This window comes from Lissotriton helveticus, chromosome 10 (assembly GCF_964261635.1).
Source record: "Lissotriton helveticus chromosome 10, aLisHel1.1, whole genome shotgun sequence".
In the NCBI taxonomy this organism is placed as follows: Eukaryota; Metazoa; Chordata; class Amphibia; order Caudata; family Salamandridae; genus Lissotriton; species Lissotriton helveticus.
In genome coordinates this window covers 498,057,800-498,076,112 of record NC_136071.1, presented here as the reverse complement: position 1 = coordinate 498,076,112, position 18,313 = coordinate 498,057,800, and the positions used below count along the sequence as shown (strand labels likewise).

Below are 18,313 nucleotides of genomic sequence, written 5' to 3'. Positions count from 1 at the left end.
TGCCAGGAGGCTCTGCGCCTCTGGCAGTGGCTGGAACATCAGGGCGTGACCCTGGTGGTTCAACACCTGGCAGGTTCTCTGAACGCCAGGGCAGACAAACTCTGAACTCTGACATGGCGCAAGGTCTCTTTCAGCAGTGGGGAGAGCCTTGGTTAGATCTACTCGCCACAGAAGAGAACGCGCAATGTCATCAGTTCTGCGCGTTGGAATTTCCAAGGCGGCACTCGCTCGGAGACGCTTTTCGTCGCGAGTGGAGTTGCGGTCTGTTGTACGCCTTTCCGCCTATACCACTTCTGCCCAGAGTGCTGAAGAAGATCAAGCGCGACCGGGCCCAAGTCATCCTTGTGGCTCTGGACTGGGCACGAAGGTACTGGTATCCCGAGCTACTCAGTGTGTCAGTCGATCCCCCGGTTTGTCTGCCTCTTCAGGAGGACCTTCTGTCGCAGCAGCAGGGGACGGTCCTCCACCCGAACCTGTCCAGTCTCCACCTCCATGCTTGGAGATTGAGCGGCGACAGTTGAGGCCATTTGACTTGCCTCCTGAAGTCTGTAATGTTATTCTGGCAGCCAGGCGTCCTCTCCGCCTTCTTACTCTGAAGACTGCTTTCCTGGTTGCCATCACCTCTGCCAGGAGGGTGAGTGAACTCCAGGCTCTTGCCTCTAAACCTCCTTTCCTTTCTGTCCATCCGGACAAAGTTGTGTTGCGGACAAGACCCTCTTTCCTGCCCAAGGTAGTCGCAGCCTTCCATATCGGGCAGTCCATCACTTTGCCCACCTTCTTTCCGCCACCGCATCCCTCTAAAGAGGAAGAGCGGCTCCACCGTCTGGACCCAAAACGTGCGCTCTTACTATCTGGATCGCACACGCCAGTTCCGGGTGGATGACCAACACTTTGTTGGTTACGTGGGCGCTAAGAAGGGAAAGGCGGTGCACAAGCAGACCGTCTCTCGGTGGATCATCTTGTGTATCCAGGCATGTTACTCCTTGGCTAAAAAGGAGCCCTGTTGTATTGCGGGCTCATTCCACTCGGGCCACAGCGACTACAACTGCCCTGGGCCGGGGAGTGCCAGGCAGCTACGTAGGCCTCGCTGCACACGCTTGCAAGACACTACTGCCTGGACAGTCAAGTCCGTAGGGATGGCTACTTTGGCCGTTCTGTCCTCCAGGACTTTCTGGTGTTATTATTGGTTCGCAGACCCACCACCGGGGTTGGTATTGCTGGGGTATCCATTCTAAGGTAAGGAATCTATCAATAAACGTGTCTCTTTCAGATGCACAAGTTACTACTTGTGTAACGATATATCTGTAAGAGACATTAGTTAGTGTTAGATTCCTTACCGACCCGCCCATCCTCCCCGTTCTACGAACCGATATCTAGGGTTAAGGTCATCCCCTTCAGGGCCCTAGTTTCAATGACACCAGTGTTGGTTTTTAACATGTCTCTGCGTTTCTGGCACGGAAAAGCTGTGTCTAAGAACTGATGTCAGCACACGGAGGTGGCGTCTAAGTACTCGGACGACGTCATCACAGCGCTGACGACGGACGCGGAGCCGCAGACGACGCCTACCGACGCGCAAGGGTACTGCTACGCAAATAATATCCGGATCCAGTCTGACGCCTGGGGATATTCTAAGGTAAGGAATTTATCACTAACTAATGGTCCTTACAGATATATCGTTACACAAGTAGTAACTTGTGCGTCAGGTTACTGTCTAGAACGAACACCTCCACCCCAAACATACCACCCAGGCAGCATCCAATGTCACAAAAATGCAATAGAAATAGTCCCAATGCATCAGCAAAACAAAGGAGTATACTCCCTATATTTCTTAATCCCAAAGAAGGACGGATTCTAGACCTCTAAACATTTACATACAGTCGGATCATTTTCATATGGTCACACCAACAAGTCCTTCCGCTCCTGTTACAAAACAACTTCCTTGTCACTCTAGATCTCAAGGACGCCTACTTTCACATTCCTATCCACACAGCGCACAGAAAATATCTCAGATTTGTGCTAGACGGGCAGCACTACCAGTTCAAAGTGCTCCCATTCGGAGTCACAACAGCACCAAGGGTGTTTACCAAATGCCTAGCAGTGGTAGCAGCACACTTAAGAAGACAGCATATTCACGTCTTCCCATACCTAGACGACTGGCTCATAAAAGCCAGCTCATACAGCCAGTGTGTACAACACACTCTCGCTACCATTCAACTGCTCCACAACTTGGGATTCACAGTAAATCACACCAAGTCACATCTGCAACCATCGCACATACAACAATATGTTACGTTATGTTATTGTATCTTATGTAGCGCACAGCTGCCCCAGCAAAGGGGCGTCCTGGCGCTTCCAGCTACGAAGTAGAACACACACCACAACCTGAAATCGTTTTTAGCTGCCATATCTCGGCGCTACAATAAATACACAACTAACACTAGCCTATCCCTCTCCAGCCAGGATTACAAGTGTACAAAATCTCCTAACAAGATTCAAACTACAACACTCGCTTCCAGCTCGAGTGTTCATGCAGCTCATAGGAATGATTGCTATGTACATGAACTTGATTTTCTACCTCCTTACTATGCCCCCTGTTCCCCTACCCTTCCACCTGCCTTTGTAAAGCGCTCTGTTATCTGCAAAGATCTTGTTCGCGCTATATAAAACTTTCAAAATAAAAATGATGGCATCTTGCATATTTATAGTACCTCATGCAAGACTGCAAATGCGTCCACTTCAAGAGTGCCTAGCACGCTAATGGATCATGTGAAAAATAGGACCCCCTGTATGGTTCTAGTACTCCTAGGACAGGGTAAATTACCAAAGACAAAAAACTTTCCTAGGCAGTAATTACCAGTAGCATTACATTGATTTATTTAGCATGATGTGGGGGATGACCCAAGCTCAGTGCAATCAAACAACAACTATTTAAAACATATTTCATCTTTATTGGTGGTTATCTAAAAAAGTTTTTTCAAACACAAAAACGCAAAGAAGTACACAACATTTACATAAAGGTGCATTTACATCAAAATAAACGTATTTACCATGAGTTACGGGCGGTAAGCACTTCGTTCCAGACAATATAGACATGCACAAATACATAAACTACAATAATACATGAAATACAATCTAGAGCAAATGTGTAAAAAATAATTATTAAAAATTGAACAGTTGATATATTGTGGCAGATGGTAACAATTGTAAAAGTTCTCTACGCGCGTTTCAGCGCGTGGCGTGCCTTCATCAGGAGAGCCACAGAGGTATGTCAAGCTGAAAAATGGGTGCGCTGGCCAGAAAAATTTCAAAGGACCAGGCAAGGAGGTAGATACAGCTTCCACTGAGGGTAACGTTTGGTTAAGGGACACAGTCTCGCTGCAGTAAGATATTACGTCGGAAAATTCTTTACTGAAAGTATGGCATGGAAGGGATCCTTGATTATGAAAATATTATCGAGCACTTGAGGTCACAATGATTGCAGGGTTCAGTAGGTTCTCACAGAGATGATGGGGATGTTGAAGAGGCTGGGGGAGTCAATGGAGATCCTAATCTTAATATTGCAAGTGTTATAAGGCGTTGGAGGTCACAATGGTAGCAGGTTTCTGGAGGTTCTCACGTCGGTGGATGGGACGGCGAGGAGGCTTATGTGATCATAGCTGCTAACTATCAAAGACAAAAGGTACGTGAATTCCAAGGAAATATGGTGACTATGGATTACAATTCGCACTTCGCTGAGTGGTACAGCGAGGAAATGGGGCCAACCGCACAGGATACCATTGACCAGGAGGTCGGCGGTAGAATGATGAAGGCCCTTGGAGTGTAACCTCGGAGGGGTGCGAGTCGGAAAAGTCTACTGCAGATTGCCGCGTGTGTCTACGTGCGTGCCGGCGCGGATGGCTGCCATGACCGAAAAACCACGCCAACGGAACCAGGCTTGTGGTCAATTAACAGACCTAGTGTTGGTAGACAGTCGGACTCATCGCTCTCTGCATGGTGGAGCAGCAAAAACCTTTCAAAGAGCCGCCCGTTTCTAGAGCCAGTTCCTCAAATAATCATGACAGCGGACGCATCGCTCTCCGGCTGGGGAGCTCACCTACTGCATCACACTATGCAAGACAGGTGGACACCGCAACAAAAGTTACTCCACATCAACCACTTGGAGTTACTAGCTGTTTTTCTAGCACAAAAAGCATTCCAAAAACAAGTATCAGGCAAAGCTGTCTTAGTCCGCACAGACAATGACAGCCATGTACTACATAAACAAACAAGGGGGGGACACACTCTCTGCAGCTCTCTGTTAGCACAGCAGATATGGAGATGGGCTATACCACTAAAGATCTTCCTCTTAGCCCAACATGTTCCAGGAGTACAAAACACCATGGCAGATCTGCTAAGTCGACAGACACAGCAGATCCACGAGTTGGAACTTCATCCGCAAGTTCTTCAACCGTTTTCAAATGTGGGGACAACCTCAGACCTCTTCGCCACCCACGAAAACGCAAAATGCCCAAACTTCTCTGCCAGATATCCACACCCGCTGTCCGAAGGCTATGCGATATGGATGAACTGGTCATAACAATTATCATACGCTTTTCCTCCTCTCCCACAACTTCCGTTAGTGGTACGCAAGCTGCAGCAACATTCCCTAACACTCATTCTAGTTGCTCCAACTTGGGCCAGACAACCGTGGTACACCACGCTGCTGCAACTATCTGTGGTACCACACCAGAAACTAAGCCCATCTCCACGCCTATTAACACAGAACCATGGAGAAATCAGACACCCGGACCCAGCTCAGCTCAACCTAGCGATCTGGCTCCTGAAGTCATAGAGTTTGGTTACCTCAACCTTCCTCCAGAATGTATGAACGTTATTAAAGAAGCTAGACGTCCCACTACTAGAGCATGTTATGCTGCTAAATGGAAACGGTTTGTGATATACTGTCAAAACAGCCACATAAATCCTTTAGATGTGTCTATTCAACACATCATAGGATACCTATTACACCTTCAAAAGTGTAATTTGGCCTACACGTCTATCAGACTACACCTTGCTGCCATTGCAGCATATTTACAAAATAGACAACATCTATCTCTTTTTAGAGTACCTGCTATAAAAGCTTTCATGGAAGAACTCAAAAGAATAATCCCTCCCAGAACGCCCCCTTCACCAGTGTGGAACCTAAACATTGTTCTCACACGGTTAATGGGACCTCCCTTTGAACTGTTACATAAATGTGAATTGCAATTCCTAACTTGGAAAGTAGCTTTCCTAGTAGCTATTACTTCTCTCAGAAGAGTTATTGAACTACAAGCATTTACCATTCAAGAACCTTTTCTGCAAATGCATCATAATAAAGTGGTTCTACGTACTAATCCTAAATTCCTTCCAAAAGTCATTTCACCCTTCCATCTGAATCAGTCTGTTGAGCTGGCCGAATTTTTCTCGCAGCCATAAACAGTCGCAGAAAGAGCTCTTCACACCTTGGATGTCAAAAGAGCATTACTTTACTACATTGAAAGGACACAAACTTTTCGTAAAACTAAACCACTTTTTGTGTCTTTTTCACCACCACATAAAGGTAACCCCATATCAATATCTGGGATAGCTAGGTGGATTGTTGAAAGCATACAAATCTGTTACCACAAAGCTAAACGTACGTTATCTATTGCTCCCAAAGCCCATTCTACAAGGAAAATAGGGGCTTCAATGGCATTTTTGGGGAACATTTCCCTAGATGATAGATGCAAAGCAGCTACATGGTCTACACCACACATATTCACAAAACACTATTGTGTAGATGTGCAGACTAAACAGCAAGCCACTGTGGGCCAGGCTGTGCTAAAAACTGTTTCAAACAACTGCAACAGATACGGGTGGTCGCCGCTAAAGGTGGGTACTGCTATACAATCTATGCACAGTGTGTACTCTGTAGCTCCTATGCCTCGAACGGAAAATGCTACTTACCAGTATGCATCTGTTCTTGGCATGTAGAGCTGCAGAGTTACACACGCCCACCCGGCTACCTTTATCTGTTCCAGTATTATCTTAATTAGATACAAATTACTTGGACATCACTACTTTCTTGTAAGATTCCATCACTTCCCTAATGGCGAAAAACAATCTGGGGATTGAGCCGATGCCCATGCGCAGTATGATCCAAAGAAAGAGTCACCTATCCTGTGACTTCCAAAGACTTTTCTATAACAAAAACTGCAAACATCCGAGCCCAACACTAGGTGGCCATCTATGCACAGTGTGTAACTCTGCAGCTCTACATGCCAATAACAGATGCATACTAGTAAGTAGCATTTTCCTTTTTGGTACTCCGATCCAAAGAGCGGAAAAAGAGGAAAACCTACTACAAAAACTGAATAGATAAATTTAGCTACACAGTGATTATATATCTCACTTCTATAAAGTGTAGGAAATGCATGCAAATAATGGGTCTTCACGGGTGCAAAGCACACTATTAACAGCAATATTTAATTGAAAAAGCCTTCCACACAAGTAAAAATCTTTGAAATGGGAGTAAAATCAGGTAAATTATTGTTAGGTTGTATAAGCTGATGTGCTGACACAGAGCGCGACTGTCTAAAGTAATGCTATAGGCATTAGTGTGGGAGACAGGATTGTTTAATTAGTTGCCCTGAACCTCCCGTTTCCTGTTTTAACTCACTTGGTCTTTTTAGAAACCACAACACTACACTTCTACACGTTAGGGCCCCTTACACACTCACCATGCGGCATGGAATAAAAGGTCTCTGCCAAAGAGCCCCCAAAGAGGGTGCCCGTCTGGTATTGCAGCGCCGAGCCGACAAAGAGCATGCCCAATGATGAAGCATAACACCCAGCGGGCTGGGTTTGTGAGTGCCCTTATTCCAAAAGGAAGGATTCCCCATCCTCCCTCTAGCTGGATTAATGACTGCAACAATAAAAAAATAAAAATATTAGCTCGCACCTACATATGAAAAATAGTGGAGTGAAACTGCACGGGCATATGAATTTGAGCTTCAGATTGCCAATGCAAGGCTCAACTGCCTAGTTCGAACAAGTTTGGGGGAACTTAGGGATTATATTTTTTACTGTGATATTACTCATGTTTTGCATGTTCCTTAATATAAAAAAAAACAGTTTTGGGAAAAATGTTTTGGGTAGGTTGAGCATTTACCCGTGTAGTTTGAGTTTTTTTGTTGTTGTTCTAAATCATGCAGTGATATCCTTAAATAGTATTCACAATGTATAGTCCCACCCAGATCTTCTGTGGAAACCGTATCAATATTTATTAAAGATTGGCAAAGCCAACAAAATGCATTCAAGACACAATACACTCCTGGAACAATCTGATGGTGCCTACAAATATAACAGTTGTAATGAGAGCAGAGCCTCAAACCCCATTCTCCCCTCCTCTACCTATCATCGCCCTGCACCCACTTCAACCCTAAATTTAAGAAATTGGAGGCTCCATGTAATATGTGGCACAATTACGCAATTCAACCTACTTGAAACAAATTGGGGACTAACGTACAGAGGACTCCTCTGCCAAGATTACAACTTTGATCTTGTAGTTTGGACGAGGTAGGTGGCACCAATTGTGATGTGACAAGAAGTTTTTCTTCTATGGCTAACTTATATTAACCTTTTCCGTGCGACCGCGTTTCCCCCTCCGGTGCTGGGCCCTAATAGAAACGGGCGTGGTCATGACGGAACGGTTCCGTCATGAGCACAGCTCAACCGACGCTCATGACGGAACCGCTCCGTCATGAGCACCGAAGGGGTTAAGTAGGTATAAAGGTGAAAATGCATTTTCGTTTTTGTAAACCTTCAGTTACAATGAACATTTTGGTTAAATATATGTGCACTAGCAATAGGAAATTTCGGTTTGTTTTTCTAGATGTATTTGTTCTTCCATAAGTAACAAGTAAAAACCTTGTTGTAAAACTTTTATTACTTGGGAAACTTCCTTTGATTTTGGCAAGAACTAATGACAAGTTAAATCACCAACATCCACAGCTCTGTTCTATTAGAGATGCTCTCTTGCAGGATGATGGGAAATGAGTGAATGCCAATGCATTTGATCTAGGGTACATGGAAGGATATGTATGTTATCATTGAGGGTATTTCTAAGGCGCAACATGTAGCAGTTGTGTTTATGGTACCAGCCAAGGTGACCTTAATGAGATGTGATATGAGGAGTTATTCACAGCACATAGCCATATTTTAGTCCTTATCTGAATGTCTGTGAATGCTGATTGGAGGGGGGAATCTGAAGAAAGCCTTCATTCTAGTACAGATTTGTAAAGCAGACTATCCCTTTAGTCTTGCTAGGTGTGAAGCTCAACCGATTGTGGCTTTATGGTAGAGAATCATGTTGGCCTCCATAACTACCTTAAATTGCTTTTGAATGAAGTCTAGGCTCAGCAGACCGGTTTTATGTCGTTTTTGTCCATCCCGGTCCAGTGACCGAATATATACGGGTCAGGTTGTTATTTAGAGATCTGCTTTGAGGGTGCCCCAGTAGTCAAGATTATAGGTAATGGCTAGAGTTGTCTTGACAGTACACTGATAACTGTTTTATATTATATATGCATATCTGATAGACATCTAGCCGCAGGTTCTGTACCTTTGAACTATCCCAGGCATCAGACTGGGTCCTGAAGTTATTTCTTCAAGTATTACCCCTGCATGCCGGTAGGTCAGTTTTTCTTTCCATGCCAGTCAAGAACTGATCTGTGAAGAGGGCTACCCTCTCACTTTTTGACAGTGTAGGAAGTCCTATTGTCTAGGAAGACTTCAGGGTTCAAACCTTGCGGCGCCTATCACCACACTGTCGGTGATTAACCTGCATTTTGTTTGCCTGTGTTGTCGAGAGCGTGACCAAGAGTCCAAGTCATGCTCCAACTGCTGGGCCATGGCTCTGAAGACTTTGAGGGAGCTGTCCCTAAAGCTGCTTGCAGCCCTGTAGGTGAGGCAACACCCAGTCGAGAAGAAGGCTCCAGAAGTCCCAATTCCTTTTTGTCCCACTAATAATCCTCTGGACATTCAGGTAAGCGGCATAAGAAGCAAAAGAAGTTGAAGTTTGGTCCGATTTCTCCTCGTCCATCTGCTGACGCGATGGAGGAACATTGGCATTGGAGGTGCCTTTTACAGAACCTGTGCCTGCGTCAACTCCATGCCTCCCTGCTTTCCGGGAGCCTAGGCAACCCCTGCTCAATGTAAAAAATATGAGGCCATGTGCCTCATGTTTTAGCGACCTGGCCCCTCTGGCGTTCCTTTGGGCCCCACTGGGTCAGTGGGGACTCCATCAGGTTTAGTGGCTATGTCCCAGGTATTGATTTTCACAAAACCCCTCCTCCCCCGGCCCGGGCATGGATCCGTACCTGCGCCGGTTGTTCCACTGCAACCTTCTCCAACGCTGGTCCTAATGCCAATGCTCCATGAACCCACCACTGCAACCAGCCCTGTTCTGATCCCTGGTGACAAGGAGCCAGCACTGCAATGCCGGACCAATTCTGGTGTCGGCAGGACACATTGGTCCTGTGTTCTTCTCTGGGACTTATTCTGAAAGGCTAGCCTTGGGAGAAGAATGAGAGGGTGTCACTGGACTCTTTAGTATACCAGCAGTATGAAGAAGACATGGACTGGTATGAGGAATTGGGTGAAGCCAGTAGTCTGGATACCTCCAAAGACAATTGAATGCTTACTCCTGCTACCGTGGCTAGGTAGGGGGGTGCTTCTTATGCAATGGTGGTGTGCAGGGCAGCTCAAGTCCTTAACCTTCAGCTGCCCTTTGTGGCAGTCAAGACTTAACGTTTTGACCAAGGCGCAACCGGGAGCTTCCTCTTAGGAACCCTCACTCCCATTCAATGAACTCCTCACAAACATACTTCTGGCAACCTGGTCCAAGCCCACCACAAGGCTCCTCTGATCAGGACAATCACCCCCCGCCACCGCACTGTGACCAGAACCTCCTCACTACCCACTCCAACCGAGACAGCTTGGTGGTCGAAGCCTCTATTTCCCATGGCGCGTTCCCTGCCACCCCCGGACAGTGAATCCAAGAGGCTGGATACTTACCAGCCTTGCATTTTGGTCAGTGAACACTGCATGCTTATTGCGCCATTATTCCCACTCTCTGTGGAAAACGGTTGCGTAAGTGCTGCCAAGGGTCCCGAGCCATCTTCTCCCAAGCAGTATCAGATGGAAAAGACATATCAAAGTTTTTAATCAATGTGGTTTAGACTCAACTGACTTGCAGGACAGAGCGAATTTTCACGATAGTGGCTGTTGGACGCCTGGCTGAGAACATCTTGCTTTTCAGGGGATGTATAGGCCTCGCTCATAGATATGTCCTTTGATGCCTGGCTCATTGTACGAATTTTCACGATAGTGGCTGTTGGACGCCTGGCTGAGAACATCTTGCTTTTCAGGGGATGTATAGGCCTCGCTCATAGATATGTCCTTTGATGCCTGGCTCATTGTAGACCTGGCAGGCAAGGTGCTAGAGCGCCTTAAGTAGGCTATGGTAAAGTCCTTGGGCCTCTCACTTCCCCCATCAGCCTTTTGCTCGCCTTGTGTCTATGGAATTGTTTTTCAACTGTGCCAACCCTACCCACGAGCCGCTGTTGCACCACCCCTGTGCAGGCAAGGGCACATTGTGTTCCAACAACGAGTGTCGAGTAGCCAGAGGTCCAGTCAAATATACTCCCACCCCAATGAGACAACACTTCCTCCATCCCACGGACGGAGGATCAGTTAATTTTGCTCTGGTCAAGGGAGCAATAGAGCGGGTTCTGGCTGCTGAAGTAGGTTGTGGTTGGGATTAGCACTACTTTATGGTCCTGAAAAAAAGGATGGGGGCATTCGTCCTAACCTAGACATTCTAGCCCTCGTCGTCGTCCTTGAAAAGGAGAATTCAGGGTGCTCACATTAGCTCAGGTCCCGACTGCCCTGGACCTGGGAGACTGGATGGTAGCTTTGGATTTCCGTTCTGCATGCCCATTGCGGTTTACAATAGGTCACAAGCACTTTCAGTTCACAGTGCTCCCCTTTTGTCTTACCTGTGCCCCCCTGGTGTTAACCAAGGTGATGGGGGTGGTCGCAGCTCTGCTGCACAGATTAGGGTGTAACAGTCTTCTCGTATCTAGACGACTGGCTACTGAGGGTGAGCACGCCCCAGCTGTTGTCTCCCACCTCCAGATTAAGGCGAACCTCCTGCATTCGCTGGGGTTCATTAACAACCTGCCAAAGTCACAACTGACTCGTTCTCAAATGCACCCTTTCATTGGAGCTGTTCTGGAGACACCGTAGTTTCGGGCCTATTCCCCCGAGCAGCAAGTCCAGGATATTCAGGCTATGATACCGATGTTTCAGCCTCTATCCTGAATTCCGATGAGACTGATACTGTTGGGCCTCATGGCATCCTGCTAGTAACGTGCCAAATGGCATGTGTGGGCTCTGCAGTGGGAACTTAAGTTCTTTAGTAGGGGATCTCTGTGTATAGTCATCATCTAGAGAATAGTCCCGCCCATGTGCGTGGACCCCAAGCAATCTTGACTGCACAAGAGTTTTGGGTGGATGACCTACTCTTAGTGGGGTACGCTGGAGTAAAGCAGGGTCGGGTAGTGCAGAAGTGGACCGTCTCACAATGGATCGTCCTTTGCATCAACATTTGTTATGCTCTAGTAAAGCAGCCTCCTTAAGGCTTAAGGACTCATTCCACCAGAGCAAAGGCTGCTACCACTGCGTAGGCTTGTGTTGTCCCATTCCTGGACATCTGACAGGCAGCAACGTGGGCATACCTGCACATGTTTACCAAACATTAATGCCTAGGCAGTAAAGTGTGCAGGATGGCCATTTCGGCTGTTCAATACTGCCGGATTTTCTAGTCTGAAGTAGTCTGCATTAGCAGACTATATATATAATATATATATATATTATATATATAATACTATATATATAATCCTCTTGGGATGGTATTGCTTTGGGTATCTATTCAAAGGTAAGGCATCTGCAGCTATGTCACTATCAGATAAACAAGTTACTCCCCTTCGGTAGCGCCTTATCTGGTAGGGACATGATCTAGCTGCAGATTCCTCACCTGCCCACCCATGTTTCCCTCACTGCAAACAGCTTTCTAGGGTCAGGGCTGATCATTTTTAAGGCCCTAGTTTTCAAACCCCAGTACACTTCTGGCATTGAAAGTCGTGATAAAGTAACTGATATCGCCTCACTGAGTTGGTGCCTATACAGGTGACTGAGACGCCACTTCCGGTGCAGATGTGGACAACGCCACTTGGAGCCTATCAACGGCACCTATCGGTGTGCATGGGTTTAGCTCGTTGAAAAATCTCCCAGATACTCTCTGGTGCCTGGAAACTTTAAAGGTAAGGAATCTGTGGCTAGCTCATGTTTCTACAAAGTAAGGCGCTATCGAAAGTAACTTGTGCTACAGGGCCATTTTATGAGATGATTGAACACTTTGAAGGGGAATATAGGCATATGTTACTATTTTTTCACCATAGACCTGGTATTATTGTGGTCCAAGAAATTAATGGTTAGGGTGTTAAAACTTGAAATACATGCAGAAGATACCTGGGAATACCACATACCGGCTTTCAAATGGCAAATAAACAGTGTATTTGTTTCTGAATGGTATTGAGTAGATACTTCGGCAAAACGTTCACTACTTTCCCCAATATGAAGCATTCTGGGAAGAGAAACTCGTTATTGCTAAAGAGGACTTACTCACATGGGTCTTTTTTTCAGCTTTCATGATGATGCCCCAAAAGATTATCGTCAAGTGTCTCTGACTGCTGTAAAACAGCGCTTTGAAGACGATTGCTATGATGAAATCAGCAAAGAAAAGGTAATTAGAATCCATATTTGTGGTCAGCATGGGCTAGTAAAAATTAGTCGATTGATTGGAGGTGGCGAAAAGGTGTGATGAATCCAGCTTGGTTGTGCTCTACTACTAGTTCTGATGATCTGGTTTAAGTACTTATATATACACTTTGAAACAGAAGCTGCTTGTATTGCTCCACCACACATGCACTCTACGTCCCAGCCACTGCTAGTCCTTGTCTCCAGTTCTCTATGCTGAAGTTAAAAGCCTTTGCAATTTGTTACTTTCCTGTTTTTTCCTTTGACCTTTTGAGTTATTCACTGGACCGCACAGGCATTACTTGCCTCAAGGCTCATTTATAGAGCTTCTGTTCCTTGGTAAATTATATTGCACCAGGCTTGTTTCTAAGAATGGCCTCATTGTCATTACTGGTTTCTCAGGTCTCACCCCAAGGGCCATTCTGGATCTTTAATTAGACCTGAATGCTCTTATGGGCTTTCATAAGGATTTGCCTATGTTACCGTACAGCATGCTTATTTGCAGGCATACACTTGTCAAGGCTGTTAACTAAGTTTTTGTTTTGTGGCTCCCTTGAAGGTCTTGTACTAGACTTTACAGGAGGTGCCCTCATGGGCCTAAGCAACTCCTGCTCAGTGAGCCTGGCATGCCTCCTTCAATGGCTTTTCCCTATCCCGTGTCCTATTCTGTAGTTTTCTAATGGCAAAATCTGCAAAGTACAGTCATGGCGGCAAACAACCCTCCAGTTTTCTCATGAGCATGCTTTGGGGCATTTACTGATTACTGTCTAGTGCCCCTTCTAGATTCGAAATAGGACCTTCCCATTTTGGCTACTGGATACTCTGCATGTGTGCATGAGAACCTCCCACCCCTAAAAGGTTTTTTTTTATGCAACATGCTTAAAATAGGCTTAAATTATCCTCTTTGGTTCATGGTATTGATATGCTTCCCCATCCGATGCCAAGTGAAAACTTCTTAACCCTTCAACCTTTATAGAACTCCTGATGTATTGTCAATTTGGTTGACTTGCAAACTAGCAAGTTGGTGCCCCTGTTGACCTGGTTCATGATTGCTGGTTCCCTTTCTCCACTCTGTCTTCAATTGTTGTCTAAAGATGAGGTTCATCTGGAGGCACTGATCTGAAAATGCCCTTCGTGGAATACGAATATTAGTGGCATGCTTTGATCATCTGCCTTGTGCTTGGGAGGAGAAGGGCTGAAATTTACGTATGTGGTTAATTACCTTGTGCAATCTTAAGTTGGGGGAGAGGCATGAGGGGTCTGCTGCACTTCATTTGGATGGCAAGATGATAGATCTGACTTGTGTTCCAGATACACCATGGTCCAGTTCTTATGTTGTGCATTATGACCAGGTTTAAATGTAGAATCGCGAGTAAGTCCACAGGTGATAGTTTTTTTAACAGACGTGCTGGAAAAAGAATTGTCATGGTATACTTATGTGGACATCTCGTGTGTGGAGCAAGGCCACTACTCCAGGCTACTTTATGTAATTACAAGGAGATGATGACCGGAGTGCTGAAACTTTTCAAACACTCACCCCCAGTCACAGATCTGGGTTGAATCCATCATTATTCTTTAGCTCACTTTGCCACCCCAGTTCGGACACAGCTATATGGAAATCAGACTTGACCATGTGCCTCATGGGAACAGTCCAGCCCGAACTGCCAAGCCATGTCTTCCCTGGGCCGTAAACAAGCATCCTGGGACCAGTTTCGGGCTAACGTCTCTCTTCAGCCAGACTAGCTTGAATCCAGTGGCAAAGTGAGCTAGGGGGTGAGTGTTGCCAAGTTTCATCGCTCCGTCCATCATCTCTTTGTGTTTGCTTTACATTAAGTAATTCTCAGCACTCCTAGTGATAAAATGGTGCAAAAATACAAACCTTAGCTGTAAGGTAGCACGGACACTGTTCTCCACAAGACACCTCGCTTCAAGTCTAAATTGTCGAATGCTACCCTCCACACAACTGAGTACAGGGCTTCTGTATCCATTGTTGATTTTTAGCTTAATTGCTTCTGCAGACTTGATGTGCGCCAATTGGGCTTGCGCATGGTGCACTTGGAGGCTTTGGCATCCTCCATAAAAGCCCAGGAGTTTTCTCACAAGGTACAAGTGGTACCAATGTTATTTGCTATGTATCTCTTCTTTGAAAGATTCACCTTTTCCCTTTAAGTCAGACTGGTAGTTCTCCTCTACATATGCTTAGCATAAGCTCTACCCACCAAATGAGATGATGAAGCTTTCCTTTTCCTTTAAATTGTTATACAGTTTTTTCACTATTATTTTGGCTGTGGAAGATGAGATTGGCTGGGCTTTCGCCTGAGGAAGTGTATTACAATTATGATCTCTAATAATAGTCACTCTTGCTTTACTTTGTGTGTAGTCCATAACATGGAGAGCAGTGTTTACTTCCACTGGTGGAGTATGCTTGTCTTCCTTTGTATTATGTGGGTCTGAGGTGGGGGAATAATTTGGCATTTCCTGGCCCTTAGCGCAGGATTGAGCTTACCTGGACTGTATTGTCGTCGTCCAGGTGATGAATTACAGCCTGCTGTATACCTTGCTAGGAGTGAGAGCATGGCTGATGTAAAGCTGTTGCTTACCCGGGCTGTGGTGTTGTCGCCCAGGTAATGGATTACAGCCAGCTGTGCGCATTGCTTGGCGTAAAGCAGGAAGAGGAACCGGAGCCCAGCACACCGCTCACCAGCACCTTTGACGTACAGGCCTTCCTCTGCTCTCCCTCCGGAAAGAAAACCAAAAGGCAAGTAAATGTGTATTGCATTCTGAAAAGCTTTTTAACTTTGCATTTGTCTTCTGCGAACCCCCAATGGGTGATGGCTACTTTCTCAGCAGTGCTTTTATCTAATGTTTTGTGCTGTAGCAAATTCCATAAATCGAGATCAAGGGCTTGGAATTCTGACCATGTTTTAGTAACATCTTTAAGACCTATGTGTAAAGATTTACTTTAGTTTGAACCCTAACAACTCTGTTAGGGCTCCATCGATACTTCGGTGCATTGTCTATTGTTTTCTGACACCCATCAGCCTGCCATGATTGGTTTTGGACATATGGTTTTTCATTGTTGCAACCAAAGTCGCATTTAAGAGCAACTGTTAATTCAAGGTGTAATTCTATGATTTTCTTTCAACTTTTAGGTATATTATACCAGTAACACATCAAAGAAGACACGCAAATGTATAATGTAGTTCTTAAATATTTTTTTCATCAAATGTCAGAAGCTAAAACCAGAAATGCAGTACAGTGGTAATAAATTCATCAAAACAGCCCAAAGGAGTTTCGAATAAATTAAACGTTGATAGGCTATGGAATCCGGTCTAGTGTTCTTAATGCTGTGAATGTCTGAGAAATTTTTACTCAAGGTATCAAGGCTGTTGTATCTTCTTTTCATTTAAATATGGTGGTATGATTATCAATTAGCAATTTCTAGAGAGCTGCTTATCACTCATGAGGGTATCCAGGCGCTTTGGGGTTGCAGGGGAGCTGCTGCTGGGCCATTTCTTAACTTCTGTAGGGTGGATGAATTCCGTAGGTGGAGTGAGATGCCATTCCAAGAATTTGTGGCCACCTCTCCTGCTTTTGTGGAAATGGGGCATGTATGCAAGGAAGAGGGAGGCGGGCCGTAGTTGTCTGCCGGGTTGGTGGAAGTTCAGTCTGTGGTTGTGGTAGGCTGGTTCTTTATTGTGCAGCGCCTTGTAGGCATGGGTCAGCAGTTTGAACTGGCCCCTTTTTTGGACGGGAAACCACAACTGTACATCGCCTTGGCATATGTTCCATTTGGTTATCATCCAATATGGAGATGTTTTGTTCACATTTCCATACCTACCGTTTTGTTTTTAACGATCTTGCGGCCTCAATCCACTTTGTGTAACATCTGTTAGCAGTTTCCCTTTAATGGGATTTATCGAAGGATCCAGTGTGTTAATAAATTGACGATAACTGAAGTTAATCAGTCCAAAGTTTTTTTTGTTTTTTTTTTAGAACAAGTAATATGTACTTTAGGAGATTTAAAGAGCCTACTTATTTCTTAGCTGTCATGTGAACCAAACTAAATGTTCTTATTCATCAGCTTATGTCAGTTATTAGTCCTAAAAGTTGCATACCAGGATTATTTTTTAAAGTAGAACCAATCATTCCTGCTCCTTAAGGTCTAAAATATTGCTGTCACTTAATATCACAACGTGCTATTAAAGTAGGCTAAACGGAGTGGGGGAAATCTTATCTCTTGTAGAAGAAAGTTCCAAGTGAATTTTAGGCAGCATTTCAGTCTAGCATTGATAATTGGATGGCGAAAGGCACAGCCCAAGCTACAGACAAGCATTGTTTGCATTCTTACATTAATCCCATGCCGGCTGGGAATCCCTGATAATTGTTTCCAAGCTGCACTATTAAAATTTGTAGTCACAACCTTGTTTTTCATCCACATTGCAGACAATGGTGGTTAACTCCTTTCCCTAGACCCACCTTAATGTATATACTGTTAGTTGCTGTGGTGGATATCCTTTTGAGAGCTCTGCTGAGATATCAGCAGAAAAAAAACAATTCTTATTGAAATAAAACCTTTGCATATGTGTGCCCATTTCATTTGTTTGTCTCTAATTGGGTACTAGGACTATGAGCTGCAACTCCGTGGCACCTGCTAACTTATCTTCCTAACTGAAGGATTTCCCAAGTCATGATAGAATTTCTTTTAAATAAAAAAACACCTGCATAGCTGTTCAGATGTTCCATTTGTAACTATTCTGGTTTGACCCTCCTAGAAGCCTCATTTAAATTTCGGATACAGTTAACATGTTCTTCATTGTGGACATGTGCCTCAGGATGATCCATTTGCCAGTCTTTCTGCAAAAATTCTCCATGATAGTATTTTTGCTTTCTAGGGTGCACCCTCTTCTAGTAAATTCAGTTGGGGTGGACTACAGCAATTGTCTGACTTGTTTAGTCAAAAATTCGGTCCATCTGCAGTGTTTGCTTTTTGCTCTGAACACCTGGTGTCTACAGTGGGATTTTAGATCATAAGCAAAAGAAACGATTGATGACGGATTGCTTGACAATGCAAACAATCAGCCCCAGTCACAAGGATCTGAGTTTAATCCATTGTTCTTTTGCTCAGCACACCATCCTAGTTTGGAGCCAGCCATATTCAAATCAGTCTTGACCCTGTTCCTTTTGGGAACAGTCCAGCATGAACTGCCAAGCCAGGTCCTCCCTGGACAGTAAACAAGCATCCTGGGACCTCTGGACTCTTCCCATTGGGCGCAGGGTCAAGGCTGATTTGCATGTGGCTGGGACCAAACTGGAATGGCCGGGTGGGCAAAAAAGCAATGGATTAAGGCCCAGATCTCTGTACTGGGGTGAATGTATGACCTTGTTCTGCATTCTGTCCAACTGGTTTTTTGGGGGGGATTTTAGTTCA

The 18,313-nt window shown here is 45.1% G+C and overlaps 1 protein-coding gene across 1 annotated transcript in view; it reads left to right on the top strand.

The window, feature by feature from the left end:
- Positions 1 to 18,313, top strand: part of CCNF (cyclin F) — a 145,906-nt gene that overhangs the window by 107,922 nt on the left and 19,671 nt on the right. Inside the window, exons 14-15 of the mRNA XM_078663006.1 lie at positions 12,769 to 12,868; positions 15,507 to 15,640. Of these exons, the coding sequence (XP_078519132.1) occupies positions 12,769 to 12,868; positions 15,507 to 15,640 (234 nt within the window). The remainder of the gene's footprint in view (positions 1 to 12,768; positions 12,869 to 15,506; positions 15,641 to 18,313) is intronic.